At 44.9% G+C, this 15449-nt stretch overlaps 3 protein-coding genes and 1 long non-coding RNA gene across 4 annotated transcripts in view; 1 reads left to right on the plus strand and 3 right to left on the minus strand.

Moving 5' to 3' along the window:
• The window catches only part of LOC122785128, a 25386-nt gene extending 20200 nt beyond the window's left edge, over positions 1–5186 (minus strand). The window contains exon 1 of the long non-coding RNA XR_006362261.1: positions 5136–5186. This is a non-coding gene — a long non-coding RNA (uncharacterized LOC122785128). The remainder of the gene's footprint in view (positions 1–5135) is intronic.
• LOC122785124 lies at positions 140–3164 on the minus strand. Its single transcript, XM_044050763.1, has 2 exons — positions 3082–3164; positions 140–1502 (listed from the first exon to the last, which is right to left on the minus strand). Exon 2 carries the CDS (start codon positions 1470–1472, stop codon positions 552–554), a length of 921 nt encoding a protein of 306 aa, XP_043906698.1. The 5' UTR covers positions 1473–1502; positions 3082–3164; the 3' UTR covers positions 140–551.
• LOC122785125 (mediator of RNA polymerase II transcription subunit 15-like) lies at positions 4038–11450 on the plus strand. Its single transcript, XM_044050765.1, is given in 18 exon segments — positions 4038–4202; positions 4821–4908; positions 5065–5116; positions 5235–5261; positions 5421–5558; positions 5885–6174; positions 6486–6597; positions 6600–6874; positions 7443–7571; positions 7747–7899; positions 7987–8105; positions 8524–8651; positions 8744–8878; positions 8964–9027; positions 9120–9186; positions 10485–10642; positions 10716–10981; positions 11102–11450. Coding segments are annotated over 18 exon segments (2406 nt in total). The 5' UTR covers positions 4038–4134; the 3' UTR covers positions 11239–11450.
• Positions 11451–11519: 69 nt separating this feature from the next.
• On the minus strand, positions 11520–14672 carry thoc6 (THO complex 6). Its single transcript, XM_044050762.1, has 13 exons — positions 14514–14672; positions 13955–14046; positions 13814–13878; positions 13347–13450; positions 13241–13278; positions 13113–13161; positions 12823–12894; positions 12636–12738; positions 12509–12558; positions 12372–12434; positions 12189–12299; positions 11976–12104; positions 11520–11698 (listed from the first exon to the last, which is right to left on the minus strand). Exons 1-13 carry the CDS (start codon positions 14526–14528, stop codon positions 11618–11620), a joined length of 972 nt encoding a protein of 323 aa, XP_043906697.1. The 5' UTR covers positions 14529–14672; the 3' UTR covers positions 11520–11617.
• Positions 14673–15449: the final 777 nt, after the last annotated feature.

A 15449-nucleotide genomic window follows, 5' to 3' on the forward strand; every position in this document is an offset into this window, starting at 1 on the left:
TGAAAGGATAACAACAAAAACTTTAAGATGACACTAAACATGTATTTTATTTTGAAAGGATAACAACAAAAACTTTAAGATGACACTAAACATGTATTTTATTTTGAAAGAATAACAACCAAAACTTTAAATGACAACCAAAACTTTAAGATGACACTAAACATGTATTTTATTTTGAAAGGATAACAACCAAAACTTTAAGATGACACTAAACATGTATTTTATTTTGAAAGGATAACTAAAACTTTAAGATAACACTAAACATGTATTTATTTTGAAAGGATAACTAATACTAAAGATAAAACAAAAACATGCATTTTATTTTGAAAGGATAACAACTAAAACTAAAGATGATACAAAACATGCATTTTATTTTGAAAGGATAACTAAAATTAAAGATGACACAAAACATGTCTTTGGTGTGGGACAGTGAGTGGCTTCCTGCAGTAACAAACACTACAGGTCAGGGTTAGTGGATTAGTGAGTTAGTGGGTTATCCTTCCACACTTCAAACAACCACAACTGTCCCTTTAAGAGCTCCTCGCTCTCTCTCACTCGACCCTGAATCTGCCTTCCTGATGAACCAGTCCGTGCAGGTTCTGCTCTACGTCTCTGAAGTACTGCCTGATGGCGCTCTCCTGTCGGCCATACCTGTGCTCGTAAAAGGCTTTAAAATGCGAGTTGTAGTCGCCGTCCTGATACAAATAAGGAACTGAATTTTCATCCACCAGAAACTGAATAGCAGGCGACATGGAGAAAGCGTCCATTTCACTATTAAACTGACACCAACACTTGCTCTCAATCATGACTCTGTGCTGCTTAAACACTTGGTCCACTTCTTTCTGGTAAATGGTCAGGTATTGAGTGACGGGATCATAGTTGGAGATTCCTCCGAGTCTCACCAGGTGGATCATCATGTGGATGTGGAAGGCCACTCCGTTGACCCAGGCCCTCACGGCCTGAGACGAAATCTGATTCTCTGCCAACATGGAGTTCTTCAGCGTGGTGAGTGCTGCGCTCAGCTCCACCTCGATCCGGCCGATGTTACTCCTGAGCTTGTCTTCATCGTCGATGTACGCTCTGCACCTCTTCAGGCACTCGTCCACCAGGTTCCAGACCATGAAGGCCTTCTGGTCTGCAAACACCTTCTCCAGGGCTTTTTGTGTGCCATCAGGAGAAGCCGAGAGGACGTCAATGATGATGGCCACAGACAGCGCTCCCAGTCCAGCCAGTTTGGGATCCAGGACGAGATCGGCGAGCACCTCGGCTAACTTCTTGATCCAGTCTGCGGTGGGGAAACTTTGTGACTTCCTCTTCTCAAAGTGTCCCTTCAGTTTCTTTGAAGATTCAAGACCGCAGAACATCACAATGTTCTTGTCCACTGTGAGGTCTGGACCGTCCGCCACATCCCGCAGAAAGATGTCCATTTCACTCTGCGTAGACCCCCTCGTCTCACTCTGAGAATTACCCATGATGCTGCGTTCAGGGTCCAACGTTCAACTCTGTAACAAACAAAACATCATTTCATCAGAGTGACCTCAGGGAAGACCCAAACATGGGAGGACAGCACAAGAACCTGCGCTGCTCTGTGGCTGCTCCTGGTTCTAGTAGAGGATTTAAAGGATGATAAACCACTCATTTATTTATTATTATTCACACGTCTCTGTCTGTCTGATGGATGCCACGACTTTTACACATCGCAATAAAAGCACGTAAAAATAAACATAAATTATCGTCAGAGTCTGAAACGACACTGAACTTAGCATCCGGACAGACATGAGGACAGAATGGGGTCGAGTGGCTCAGTGGTTAAGACCGCTACTCTGTGTGCGAAAGATATCATGGTCGCAAGTTCGACTCCACCCCTGGCTGATTGTACTCAATTCCATTGTAAGTCGCTTTGGATAAAAGCGTCTGCTAAATGACATGTAATGTAATGTAATGTAATGAATCCTGAGCTGCAGCTAAATTTAAAACAGTAGGATGAATCGGCAATCTAGTGTCGCACAAACACCAGACGACAAACTAACTAGACACACACACACACAGACACACACTGTTGCTGTAAAAAAAAGGATTTTCTTCACTTTTCTGTCTCCAGACCCTCGTCCTAGTCAAGGGACTGTGGGCGTCTCCTCGTGAAATGAACTGGACTGATCGAGTGAACGTGTAAACAAGCAGAAAGGAAACATGAAGATTTACATCAGACTGTTGATCTTCACTCACTGTACAAGTGAAAGTGAAACGACATGAACTAAAACACAACGACATGAACTAAAACACAACGACATGAACTAAAACACAACGACATGAACTAAAACACAACGACATGAACTAAAACACAAAAACATGAACTAAAACACAAAAACATGAACTAAAACATACAAAAACATGAACTAAAACACAACACGACATGAACTAAAACACAAAACATGAACTAAACACAGCGACATGAACTAAAACACAAACATGAACAAACACAGCGACATGAACTAAAACACAACGACATGAACTAAAACACAAAAAACATGAACTAAAACACAAAAACATGAACTAAAACACATGAACTAAAACACAAAACATGAACTAAAAACACTGACATGAACTAAAACACAACGACACGACAAAACACAGCACATGAACTAAAACACAACGACATGAACTAAAACACAGCGACATGAACTAAAACACAACAACATGAACTAAAACACACAGAACTATGAACTAAAAAACTGACATGAACTAAAACAACTAAAACGACATGAACTAAAACACAACATGAACATGAACTAAAACACAGCGACATGAACTAAAACACAAACAGACTCACCAGCATGAACTAAAACACAACAGACATGAACTAAAACACAACAACATGAACTATGAACTAAACACAACATGAACTAAAAACACAACGGCATGAACTGAATGAACTAAAACACAACATGAACTAAAACACAACAACATGAACTAAAACACAACGACATGAACTAAAACACAACGACATGAACTAAAACACAACAACATGAACTAACGGCAAATGACATCTTATTAATATTAAAATCCGTCTCACTGACTTACCCTTGCAGTTGCAGATATACTGTGGCCTCCTGTGTGTCGCTCCTGTCCTGTCTGTTCACAAGCTGATAGTGACGGCGGGAATCACGTGTACATTCACGGGAACCGCCAGAGCCAATCGGAGAGCGATAGTTATGTTAGAGGCGGGACTTCCAGCAGAGACCGCCTGTTAACTCTTTGTACCATCATTTTTTGTTTGTGATAGCGATAACCCAGCAGGTTCAACAAACTCTGAGTTCAAACCTTAACTCATTTTAATCCAGTTGAGCAGAAATATTAACACATGTCAGTGATCATGACATTTAAGTGAAGAGACGAGTCAATAAATGAACACTATAACATTTTATACAGTGTAATCCACTCATTCTTCATTCATTTCATTCATGATGGTAAATGCTGCAGTCTGACCATATGTTACATTAGATCAGATATTTATTCAGCCGACGAGACACAAACTGAAGATGAGAATATGGATCAAAGTGAGACAACATAGTTTGCTTATGGACCTATCATTATAAAGTCTTCTGACTCTATTTTACATGAAAACATTTTGCTCAATGCTGTTTCATGACTATATTTCCATGTGTAAATTCTCCTCCTTGTTATATAAAACTGTATATAAATATACTATTATACTATACTATATATAAACTGCATATTTCTTTAGAAGAATTTAACCTTTCCTAAACCCCTTGTTTGGTTGTTTGTTGTATTATTTTTCTTTTCTTTTCTTTATTTTTCTATTTTGCGCTTCTCATTCTTTCCTTCATTTTAAATGTGCTGTTTGTTTGTTTGTTTGTTTGTTTAAAATTGTGATACATATCTTATTGGTTCTTATAGGAGGTGTGATTGATTTTGAAACATGGAATGTTTTTGTTTTTATGTGAGTTTGTCATCATTCTTATGTTAATAAAGCTTTAAAAAAAAAAAAAGAGAAAAAAAAGTTAGACCTACTTGCAAGGCGGAGCAAACAGCCGCCATTTTGTTTGGAGCGGAAGAAGGAAGAGCAGAAGAAAAACAATCACGTTGGTGGAAAAACGCAGAATCCGTTCGGTCATGGACGTCCCGGGACCGGACAGTGACTGGAGGAGTCCACAGTTCCGACAGAAGGTCGTCGCTCAGATGTGAGACGTTCAGCTTTGACCTTAAAGAGTTCCCTCTTCATCTTTAGCAGCTAGCCCCATAAGCTAAGCTAAGCTAATGTTGCGCGGCTGGGAAAAAGCGTCACCTCCTGCCCGGTGTTTGTGTTAGCACGGGTCAGGGGTCAGGGCAGAGTTAGCACGGCTTTTAGAACGTGTTTAATGACACACTGATTATTGTAGTACCACTAACTAACACTAATACTAGTTCTTAATAACACACGTTATAACTCATGATGATCTCATCATGTAGGAGCAACATTTGATCCGAATTAAACTGAACAACAATTAGAGTTTTTATTTGATTTGTAATGTTTTTGTTAGACTTAAAACACAGAAATCATGATTTCATTATCATCATCATCATCAGCATTATTATTGTTTAGTTCTTTAGTGAAGTGGTCAGCACACTGGTCTGCGCAGAGAAGGGTTAGGGTTTGTGACCCGGTCAGAACAAGCTGTGTGTGTGTGGGAGATGAGAGGATGAATGTCTCACGTCATCTGTTTGTCTGTCCACGCTCATCGGGTGGAGGAGCTAAGCTTGGGAGTGAATATTGTAACCATGTGGTGATGGTTAATATTCATTCATGTGTTCACTTCCAGAGATGAGGCCATGAGAAAAGCAGGAACTGCACACAACAAGTCCAGCAATGACATGGAGAACCACGTGTATGTCAAAGCCAAGTCCAGAGTAAGTGCTGTCAGCGCCACCTGCTGCTGAGAACCACTCACTCTCCCACACCAAAGTCCAGAGAGGAAACCTCACTCTGGTTCTGTGTCACACTGGTTCAGCATCAGCAGGTCATGAATGTTCTTTAATGAAAGTCTTTGTGTTTTCTTTATTTAGGAGGAATATTTATCTCTGGTGGCGAGACTGATTATACACTTCAGAGACATCCGTATGTATTTGACCTGAACGTGTGTGTGTGTGTGTGTGTCTGTTGGTGAGCTGGACACTACTATAATTATGACTGATCAATGAACAATATTGTGTTGTTACTGTTGTGTTGTTTACAGAGAAGAAGAACATGGGTGGTGGTCCTGGTAAGTAGGTTTTTGTTGTTGTTGTCTTCTCATGTTTTTCTTTGCTGTGTTCTGCCCCCTGCTGGACCTGACCTGTCACTACCACACTCATGGTGCGTTCATAATCTCTGCTGTGCATGTCGGAGCTGCGTTACATGATCTGTTGTCTACCTTTGCTAGATCCCATGAATACCCTGACTAACCTGACGGGGGTAGGAGGGGGCATGGGGCCCCGCCCTCCTGGTGCTCCAGTGGGTGGCATGGGGATGCAGATAGGTCAGCATGCCATGGCAGGTGTGGCTGGAAACCCACAAGCCAGTGAGTGTGTTTCCTCTGTGCTGAGTCTGTGCAGCTGAATCTGTGCCGCAGGCTGAGTCTGTGCAGCAGGCTGAGTCTGTGCAGCTGAGTCTGTGCAGCTGAGTCTGTGCAGCAGGCTGAGTCTGTGCAGCTGAATCTGTGCCGCAGGCTGAGTCTGTGCAGCAGACTGAGTCTGTGCAGCAGGCTGAGTCTGTGCAGCTGAGTCTTGCATTTTCTTTGCCTTGGCACGTTGTGTGTGTTTTAGCCTCCAGAGCTCTTCATTAGTCTGGTTCAGAGCCATTGGTGGACCAGGTCAGTTGTTCATCTGCTTCTCACTCCCTGTGCAGTCGGGGTTCCAGGTCAGATGCCGATGCAGCAGATGGTGCAGGTGCAGTCGCAGCAGCAGCAGCAGCAGCAGACAATCCAGTTTCAACAGTTCCAGCAGCAGCAGCAGCAGCAGCAGCAGCAGCAGAATGCTGCCATCCAGCAGCAGTTCCAGGTGCAGCAGCAGCTAAGGGTGCAACAGCAGCTGCAGCAGCAGCAGCAGCAGCAGCAGCAGCAGCACCACCAGAATCAGCAGCTCCAGCAGCAACAACAACAGAACCAGCAGCAACAACCAAACCAACAGCAGAACCAGGTACACATGCATGATATAATGCTAACACCACATGTAACACTGTAAAACACAGGGAGCGCTTTAACACAATCTCCTTCTGAGCTGACCAGACAGACAACTGACCAATCAAGAGCATAGAAGAAGACAGAAAAAGGTTGGTTTAGACCACATCATCAACCATGATTAAGACCACATGTTTGATGATGACAACAACAACAATGACACAGATAGAGGCGGAACTATGATATCATCCTTGTATTTGCCATCTACACAGAAACACAACATTCTGGTACCTTCTGGTAAAGAAACTATGTGAACTCCTGTGTCTGCAGATGCACCAGACAAGGATTCAGCAGCAGCAAATGGTGCAGCTGCAGCTCCAGCAGCAGCAGCAGCACGCTCAAGCCCAAGCCCAAGCCCAAGCCCAAGCTCAAGCCGCTCAAGCCTCCAAGCCCAAGCCCAAGCTCAAGCTCAAGCTCAAGCCCAAGCTCAGGCTCAGTCCATCCAGCAAATGGTTCAGCAGCAGCAGCAGCAGCAGGTGGTTCAGGGTCAGCCAGGGCAGATGCCTCCTCACTCTCAGCAGCAGCAGCAGCAGCCTGGCATGGTTCCTCAGTCTATGTCTGGACAAATGACATCTGCTCAGCACATTCCCATCAACACACTGAGTCAGCAGCAGCAGCAGCAGCAGCAGCAGCAGCAGCTCAAGATCCAGGCGTTCCAGGTGAGACGGAGTTCACTGATCACATGGTTCACATCACAGTGATGTGAGAGGAAGATGAAAACAAACATCTGTAAATCTAAAAGCTTTAGTGAGGACCAAAGCAGAACATGAATGTAAAGTGTAGAGAAACAACAGACACGGAAATCAACAGTCTGAATAACTGTCTTTACCCTGGGTTATTGTGGCATTCACAAGGCTGTTAAACTGCTTTACTAGTTTACACAACTAGTCAGTAGTAGTAGTCAGTGTCAACACTAACGCTGCATTCAGCGTCAACGCTAACGCCAATCACGGGTGAGTTTAACGACAGATGCTCTCTGTCAGTGGTAAGGAAACCCTTGTGTGTCTGTGTTTTTTTACACTTTTTTTGTGAAACAAGCTTCAGTCACGTTTTCAGTAAATGAGTCAAAGAGAGGACACTTTTATTAACTATGTAAATATACACTTTTTATTAACTAACTGACTTAAAGGTAAGATGTTATATTTCTGTCAATAAAATCTTATGTAGACATGCTCATCCATCTTGTGTGTGTGTGTGTGTGTGTGTGCGCGTGCGTGTGCGTGCAAGCAGGCCCGTGCAGCCCTACAGCAGCAGCAGGTCCAGCAGGCGCAGCAGGCAGCACAACAAGCCCAGCAGGTGGCAGCACAGGCTCAGCTCAACGCAGCAGCTGCTGCTGCTGCTGGTGGACCTGGACAGGTGAGACTGCAGGCTCCGCCCACTCAGGCCCTTTCTGTGTGAACAATCTGGGACTGTGACTCAACACATCAGGATCACACCCAGCTGACCACAGTGCTGTGCGTTACATCATACAAATACACCTGCTCACACCTGTGTGTGTGTGTGTCTCACCTGTTGTTTCTTAATTTTTAAGTTGGTTCGTCCTGGGATACCCATTCCTAACCGTCTTCCTCGAGCTACACTGAACCCCTCCATCCCTCCTCCAAATGCAGCCGCTGCAGCAGCGGCAGCAGCTGCTGCTGCAGCGGCTGCCACGGCAACAAGTGGACAAACAATGACGCAGCAGGTATTTATCTCGAGTGTGACCACAACTTGACCTTAATCACATGTGATTATGTCTCCGCCTCTGAGTATCTCCTCTGTCCAATTACAGGTACAGCAGCATTCAATGATGTCATCGCCGTCACCTGTGCAGGTTCAGACACCGCAGTCTATGCCTCCTCCTCCACAGCCATCGCCCCAGCCCCCGACCTCACAGCCGAACTCAGCCAGGTAACCTCTCCTCAGCCAGGTAACTTCCCCTCAGCCAGGTAACCTCCCCTCAGCCAGGTAACTTCCCTCAGCCAAGCCAACCCTCAGCCAGGTAACTTCCCCTCAGCCAGGTAACCTCTGCTCAACCAGGTCACCTCACCTCAACCAGGTAACTTCCCCTCAGGTAACTGGGGCAGCCTGTGGCCAAGTGGAAAGGGAAATTGACTTGACTAACCCTGAGCAAGGTACCCAACCCCCATTGCTCCCCGGGCGCTACTCAGTGTGGCAGCCCACTGCTCCTAATTCTAGGATGGGTCAAAATGCAGAGAATAATTTCCTTAAGGGGATTAATAAAATATCTAAAATAAAAAAATAAAAACTTCCCCTCAGCCAGGTAACTTCCTCATGTTTTAAAACATTTTCTGCGTGTTCTCTCCAGCTCAGGTCCCACACCATCACCAGGTGGTTTCCAACCTAGCCCCTCCCCTCAGCCCTCACAGAGCCCCGCCACAGCCCGAACCCCTCAGAACTATGGGGTGCCCTCACCTGGACCACTCAACACACCAGGTATGCTCACTCATTAGCACTCACTTTGAGAACTGTGTGTCTCACCTGTCCTGTGTGTCTGATCTGTCCTGTGTGTCTCACCTGTGTCTCAGGTAACCCCGGCTCAGTGATGAGTCCAGCTGGAGCGTCATCTCTGGAGGATCAACAGTACATGGAGAAACTCAAACAGTTGTCCAAATACATCGAGCCTCTGCGCAGAATGATCAATAAGATCGACAAAAATGAAGGTTGGCCTTCCAAACTAATGACAACAGAACTCGTCAATCAGTCCGTGATCAGTAACTGTCAGATCTTTGATTTGTTTGTCTTCAGACAGAAAAAAGGACCTGAGTAAGATGAAGAGTCTGCTGAACATCCTGACCGATCCAAACACAAGGTAACTGATTCACCTGAACGCACCACGATTCACCTGAACGCACCACAATTCATCATAATTCACTTGCTCTGTTCCCGCCCTCTGACCTGCAGGTGTCCTCTGAGGACACTCCAGAAATGTGAGATAGCGTTAGAGAAGCTGAAGAACGACATGGCTGTGGTGAGAAACTTTAGTGTCTTCTTCTTATTATTAGGGACCGGGCACTCACACAGTGTGCGAGGACCTATTGTAATTGAAGGAATTATTATTATTTTTCTCAGCGGCGTGAAAACGGACGAAAATTGGCACGAACATCAGAAATGCCGAAAAATTCGATTTGCGAAAAACCAATGCAAAATGGCTCAGTACCGCCCCCACAGGTCACGTGCCTATGGAGCAGGCCGAAATTCAGTTTCACCGAATTTCACAAAACTTGGTGGGGTGATTGTGCGGCACAAGCTGAACAAAAAATCCTTTTGACACCATGACCTCGACTCAACAGGAAGTCGGCCATCTTGGATTTGGCGTCCACCTTGGCGTTTCGTAACTGAACGATCTTGTCTGAGGGCGTTCATCGTAGCAATGTGGAAAACGCGTCAAATTGTTCCAGACCCATCCAAGATCAAAAGTTATTGGAAACTTTCGCAGATTCAAAAGGGCGTGGCCACGGCAGCCATCGGAACTTTGGCGAATTTCGACAGCTTGCCACGGAACAGGAAGTGCGCTATAACTTTGCCATACTTTGGCCTATCAGCACGAAACTTCATACTCGACACGAGACCCCGCCCCTGAACACGTCTACGAATTCGAACTTGACCCCAACGCAATGTCGGCCATTTTGAATTGCGCGTTTCGCCGCTAAACAGGAAGTGCCCTGTAACTCCCCCATACATTGACCGATTGGCTCAAAACTTGATATGTGAGACCATGGGTCAGCCCTGAACACATCTGCAAGACATCACCTGCACACAGGAAGTAGATTGTCTGGAACAGGAAGTGCCCTTTAACGTCCTCAAACATTGACCAATCGGCCTGAAACTTGATATGTGAGACCAAGGGCCCACCCTGAACACGTCTGCAAGCCATGACCTGCACACAGGAAGTAGGTCACCTGAAATAGGAAGTGCCCTGTCATTTGCCCGCACATTGACCAATCGGCTCCAAAATTGATACGTGGTACCAAGGGCCTGCCCTGAACACATCTGCAAGACATGGCCTGCACACTTGTCAAAACTATGTCGAGGATTTGATACATATTCAGTTTTTTAAACAATCACAGTTTACGCTATTTTGGGGAAGTTTGCAAATTTTAGAATGGGTGTGTATTGTGCCGTTAGAGTGACACGTCAAAGTACAAACTCTTTCTCTCACTGTCCCACACCAAAGTTCAGAGGTCGTTACCTCAGACAGTAACAGTATAACAACAGTCTTACTGTGATTTAATAAAAACATTTGTTTCCTTGTTGTTGGTCGTTCAGCCGACGCCCCCCCCGCCCCCGGTGGCCACCAAACAGCAGTATCTGTGTCAACCTCTGCTGGACGTGGTCATGGCCAACATCCGCTCCCCCGTCTTTAACCACTCCCTTTACCGAACCTTTGCCCCAACCATGACTGCCATCCACGGACTGGCCATCACGTAAGTGTCAGCAGAGGGCTGGGTTTGCTTTAGAGGACGCACAGCGCTCACTGAGCTGTCCTCTGTCCCGCAGCGGTCCCAGTGTCTCCGGTCGGAAGAGGAAGCACGAAGACGACGAGCGACAGATTATTCCTAACGTCCTGCAGGGGGAGGTGGCGCGTCTGGACGTCAAGTTCCTGGTCAACCTGGATCCTTCGCACTGCAGCAACAACGGCACGGTTCACCTGGTCTGCAAACTGGACGACAAGAACCTGCCCAGTGTCCCCCCGCTGCAGCTCAGCGTCCCTGTGGACTACCCCGAGCAGAGTCCACACTGGGCTGACGACTCACAGCAGTACGGTGAGACACTGAGCCCCCATGTCTCCGGCTGGCTCTCGGCAGCAGGGGACGCTAACAGCACATACAATCATTGCTGAATCAACAGATTTTATTTTGAAAGGGTGTGTCTTCTCGTCTCAGGTGCAAACAGCTTCCTGCAGAGCGTCCACAAGAACATGACGTCCAAACTTCTGCAGCTTCCTGACAAACACTCTGTGACGGAGCTGCTTAACACGTGGGCCCAGAGTGTCCGCCAGGCCTGTCTGTCGGCCGCCTGAGGCCCCGCCCACTCCACACACACAGTGGTGATGCGTTCAGGGACTCTCTGTGTGTCACTTGTGTGCTCGTTAGTGCCCCCAAGTATGTGATATGAACTTTTATTTCCTGTTCCCTGAACGCGTCACCGCTCGCTGTCACTTAAATTTTTATTTTCAGTCTGAAAAAAAGAACTTTTTTTTTCTAAATAAAAACCTTTGAAGTCACTTTTACCATGTTCTCAATTTCAGCCACCAGGGGGCGTCGCAGTCAGGCGTTCTCATGTATGACATCAAACAACGGATGTTTTTTAAATGAGATTTTAATAAGGAAAAGTTACAGAATGACCTTTAACATTAAAACCAGGCATTTGAGCAGCAGGTGGCGCTCTGTGCGAGTGTGTTAGAAGCTGAGGGAGAAGGCTCTGTACGACAGGTTGGTGAAGACGTCGATGTGTTTGCTGCTTCCTCCCACAGTCAGTACCTGTAAACACACACACAGGTCAGAGGTCATTGCCATGGTGACCAGAACTGTAGGAGCCTCATTCATTTACATTCAACCATTTATGCAAAGCCACTTACAACTGTGACCATGATGTCTCATGGTCACAGGGTACTGGTCTTAACCACTGAAGTACCACTGACGTACCCGTCACCCCGGTGAGTCGACATTCACAGACAACACTTTCAATTTTTGTTTCCTGAACCTTAAGCCCCGCCCCCTCTCTCCCCCCCCCGACTGAAGACGTGCGTTTGCTGACCTGATGCTCGGTGCTGTTGCTGTTGAGCTGCAGTGTGTTGACACTCTGCAGCGAGCAGGGAATCTGTGCTTTGACGTCGCCGCCCAGAAGACAGTGAGACACGAAAGGACCTTCACCCACCGCCAGAATCTAGCACAAGAGACAAGCGTCAACACCTGTGTCCTCAACACCACGAGACACTGTACAAATGTGTCCAGGTGTGGATAGTCTCACCATGTCCTGGTGGAAGACAGAGTAGCGCTGGCAGCCCGACAACGGGAAGACGGACGTGGGAGACAGAGAGCGAAGATGCCACAGGGACAGAGACGGACCTCCACCGCACAGCTGCAGGAGATACAGAATAAACTCAAACCACTATCATTTCCACAGAGGACCTTGAACGCACCGTGGTCTCACCATCCAGTCAGAGTCCGTGGTCAAACAGCTGATCCACTTCCCGTACTGAGGACGTGCACAGGTCTGTGGACACAGTGACATCGTCACGTCTCAATCAAACAATCACAGTAAACATGACGACCAGCACAATGTCTCACCTCGTACTTGTAAACCTCGATGCAGTGGACGCTCTGACCCGTCCTGCTATCTGAGGACACAGAGAGGAGACACATTTCACTGACATGTCCTCTGAACAGACGTGTCCTCATGTCCTCCGTCACTCACCCCAGATCCTCACAGCTCCGTCCTCTCCCCCGGACAGAATCTCCGCCTCCCGCTCCCTCACACTGACACAGTGGATGTAGTCCGAGTGTCCCTGCAGGACTGACTGAGGACAGAGGGGACAGACTGAAGACAAAAAAGGACAGACAGTTCGTCCTTCATATATATATATAAATATTACAGTTCGCACCTTGAAAACTCCGTGTTCCAAGTCCAGGATGTGGACGTTGTTGTCTCCTGCACCGATGACAAGACTGTTGTCCTGAGACAGGGACAGACTGTGTCCATCACTGGGATTAAACCAGACTTAACTGAACCTAACTGGAGTAACTAAGACAGACTTAATTAAACCAGACTAAACTCTACTAAACCAAACTGACTTAAACCTAAGAAAACTGGATTAACTAAACACATGAGTACATTTAACCAGATTAACTAAACTAAGACAAACCTAACATGTTTCCATGGAAACAGACTCACTCTGGATTGAAGCTTCATTGAGTTTATTTCTGGAATCTCAAGACTGGACCTGACAGACAGACAGAGAGTTTTTTAGGAGACACATGATACTTTTCTTTTTTTTAAAGACATGTCCTTCTGTCTCTCACCTGTATTTTGGTTTTTTGGTCCAAAGAGCTTTGACGTTCTGAGGAGACAAAGCGATCAATGAGTCATCAATGACAGACATATGACAGGGTCAGAGGTCAGACTCACCTTCTTGATGAGCTCGCTCCAGCTCCAGGCGCTGACCTCTCCGTTCCCTGCACTCAGCAGCTGACAGTCCGTGGATACCAGGGAGAAGACAGGACCTTCATGAGCTGAGGACCACAGGAGACCAGCGTCAATATGTAACCATGGCAGCCCACTGGAGACCAGCGTCAACATGTAACTATGGTAACCACCAGGACCGCAGGTAACCTAAACTGAATCTAGGTTAATTCATCCTGGAGTTAGCTGGACCAAACCTGAGACTAAGTCTGAATCTCAACCAGGGACTAAGTCTGAATCCTGAATCCTGAATCTAAACCAGAGACGAATTCTGAATTTAAACCTGGGACTAAGTCTGAATCCTGAATCTAAACCAGAGACGAATTCTGAATGTAAACCTGGGACTGAGTCAGAATCTAAACCAGGGACTAAGTCAGAATGGATCATGGACAGAAAGGAAGTTCTGGACTCACCAGTGAACGTGAGGATGGGTTTCTGACTCAGTGCCGTGGCATCTGGACTCAGTGCTGCAGAGAGACTGCGACAGTTTGACGCGGCGGTCAGTGATGATGTTGATGTAACGTTCAAGTACATTAAAGCAGCATTAGTCTCACCTGAAGAGGGCGATCTCGCCATAGTTGTTTCCAGCAGCGAGGAATCGACCGCAGGGCGAGAAGCTCTGAGAGAACACGGACATGTGGAGCAGCTGCAGGACGAGAGTGAGCTTTCTTTAAATCGTATCTGGGTTTTACTCTTAACACTTTTCTAAATGAGACTAAACGTGAGATTAAACCTGAGAATTCTTTAGTTTGAGTCTGAAGTTTAAACACATTTTCAAAGATTTGGTGAAAGACGGAAAAAGATACAGCTCCCCCTTGTGGTGCTTAAGAAAATAAATCATCAATATGTGAAACCTGCACTTGATAAAACACTATATAAACTTTAAAACCCGAAACTGTCAATAAACTATAAACCGTATGAACGGGGAGACTCTTCTCGACATATGCATCGACTAAACTTTGAATTAAAAACTAAGAAAATGTCAAATCCGGACTATTCTGCGCTGCTGAAGTACAGCACAGAAAAATAACTAAATAAATCAACACACGACGACACACAGCGCGCCAAAGAACCAATGAGAACGAGGACCTTTTTCTCCGCTCACAACTTTACCTCGACTGGACCCATTTCTCCTCTTCTTCCTTTTCTTCTTTTTCTACCACCGTTTTCTTTGTTCTCTTCTTTTTCTTCGTTTATCACCTTTTCTGCTGCTACAGAGAGAGAAAGAACAAGCGCACAAGAAGACGGTTCAATCAAGACGCAGAAATGTGACGTCTGAGCTGACGCAATGTACTGTGGGAAATGTAGTATTCATGAGTGTGTGAGAAAGATGAACAGTTTCTCATGCTAATATAGCTAACAGTAACTATGACTTAGTTTATCATAATTCAGACTTATGTTAACATAAATATGACTTACATTATCACAATTCTGACTTAGTTTAGCATCACTATGACTTAGTTTATCATAATTCTGACTTAGTTTATCATCGCTATGACTTAGTTTAACATAAATATGATTTCGTTTATCATCACTATGACTTAGTTTAACATAATTCTGACTTAGTTTAACATAACTATGACTTAGTCTAACATAATAATGACTTAGTTTATCATAATCATGACTTAGTTTTACATAAATATGACTTAGTTTAACATAACTATGACTTAGTCTAACATAATAATGACTTAGTTTTACATAAATATGACTTCGTTTATCATAATAATGACTTAGTTTAACATAATAATGACTTAGTTTATCATAATTATGACTTAGTTTTACATAAATATGACTTAGTTTAACATAACTATGACTTAGTTTTACATAACTATGACTTAGTTTATGATAAATATGACTTAGTTTAACATAACAATGACTTAGTTTTACATAAATATGACTTAGTTTATCATAACTATGACTTAGTTTAACATAATAATGACTTAGTTTTACATAAATATGACTTAGTTTATCATAAATATGACTTAGTTTAACATAACTATGACTTAGTTTAACATAAATATGACATAGGTTAACATAACTATGACTTAG

Source organism: Solea senegalensis, linkage group LG19 (assembly GCF_019176455.1).
Source record: "Solea senegalensis isolate Sse05_10M linkage group LG19, IFAPA_SoseM_1, whole genome shotgun sequence".
In the NCBI taxonomy this organism is placed as follows: Eukaryota; Metazoa; Chordata; class Actinopteri; order Pleuronectiformes; family Soleidae; genus Solea; species Solea senegalensis.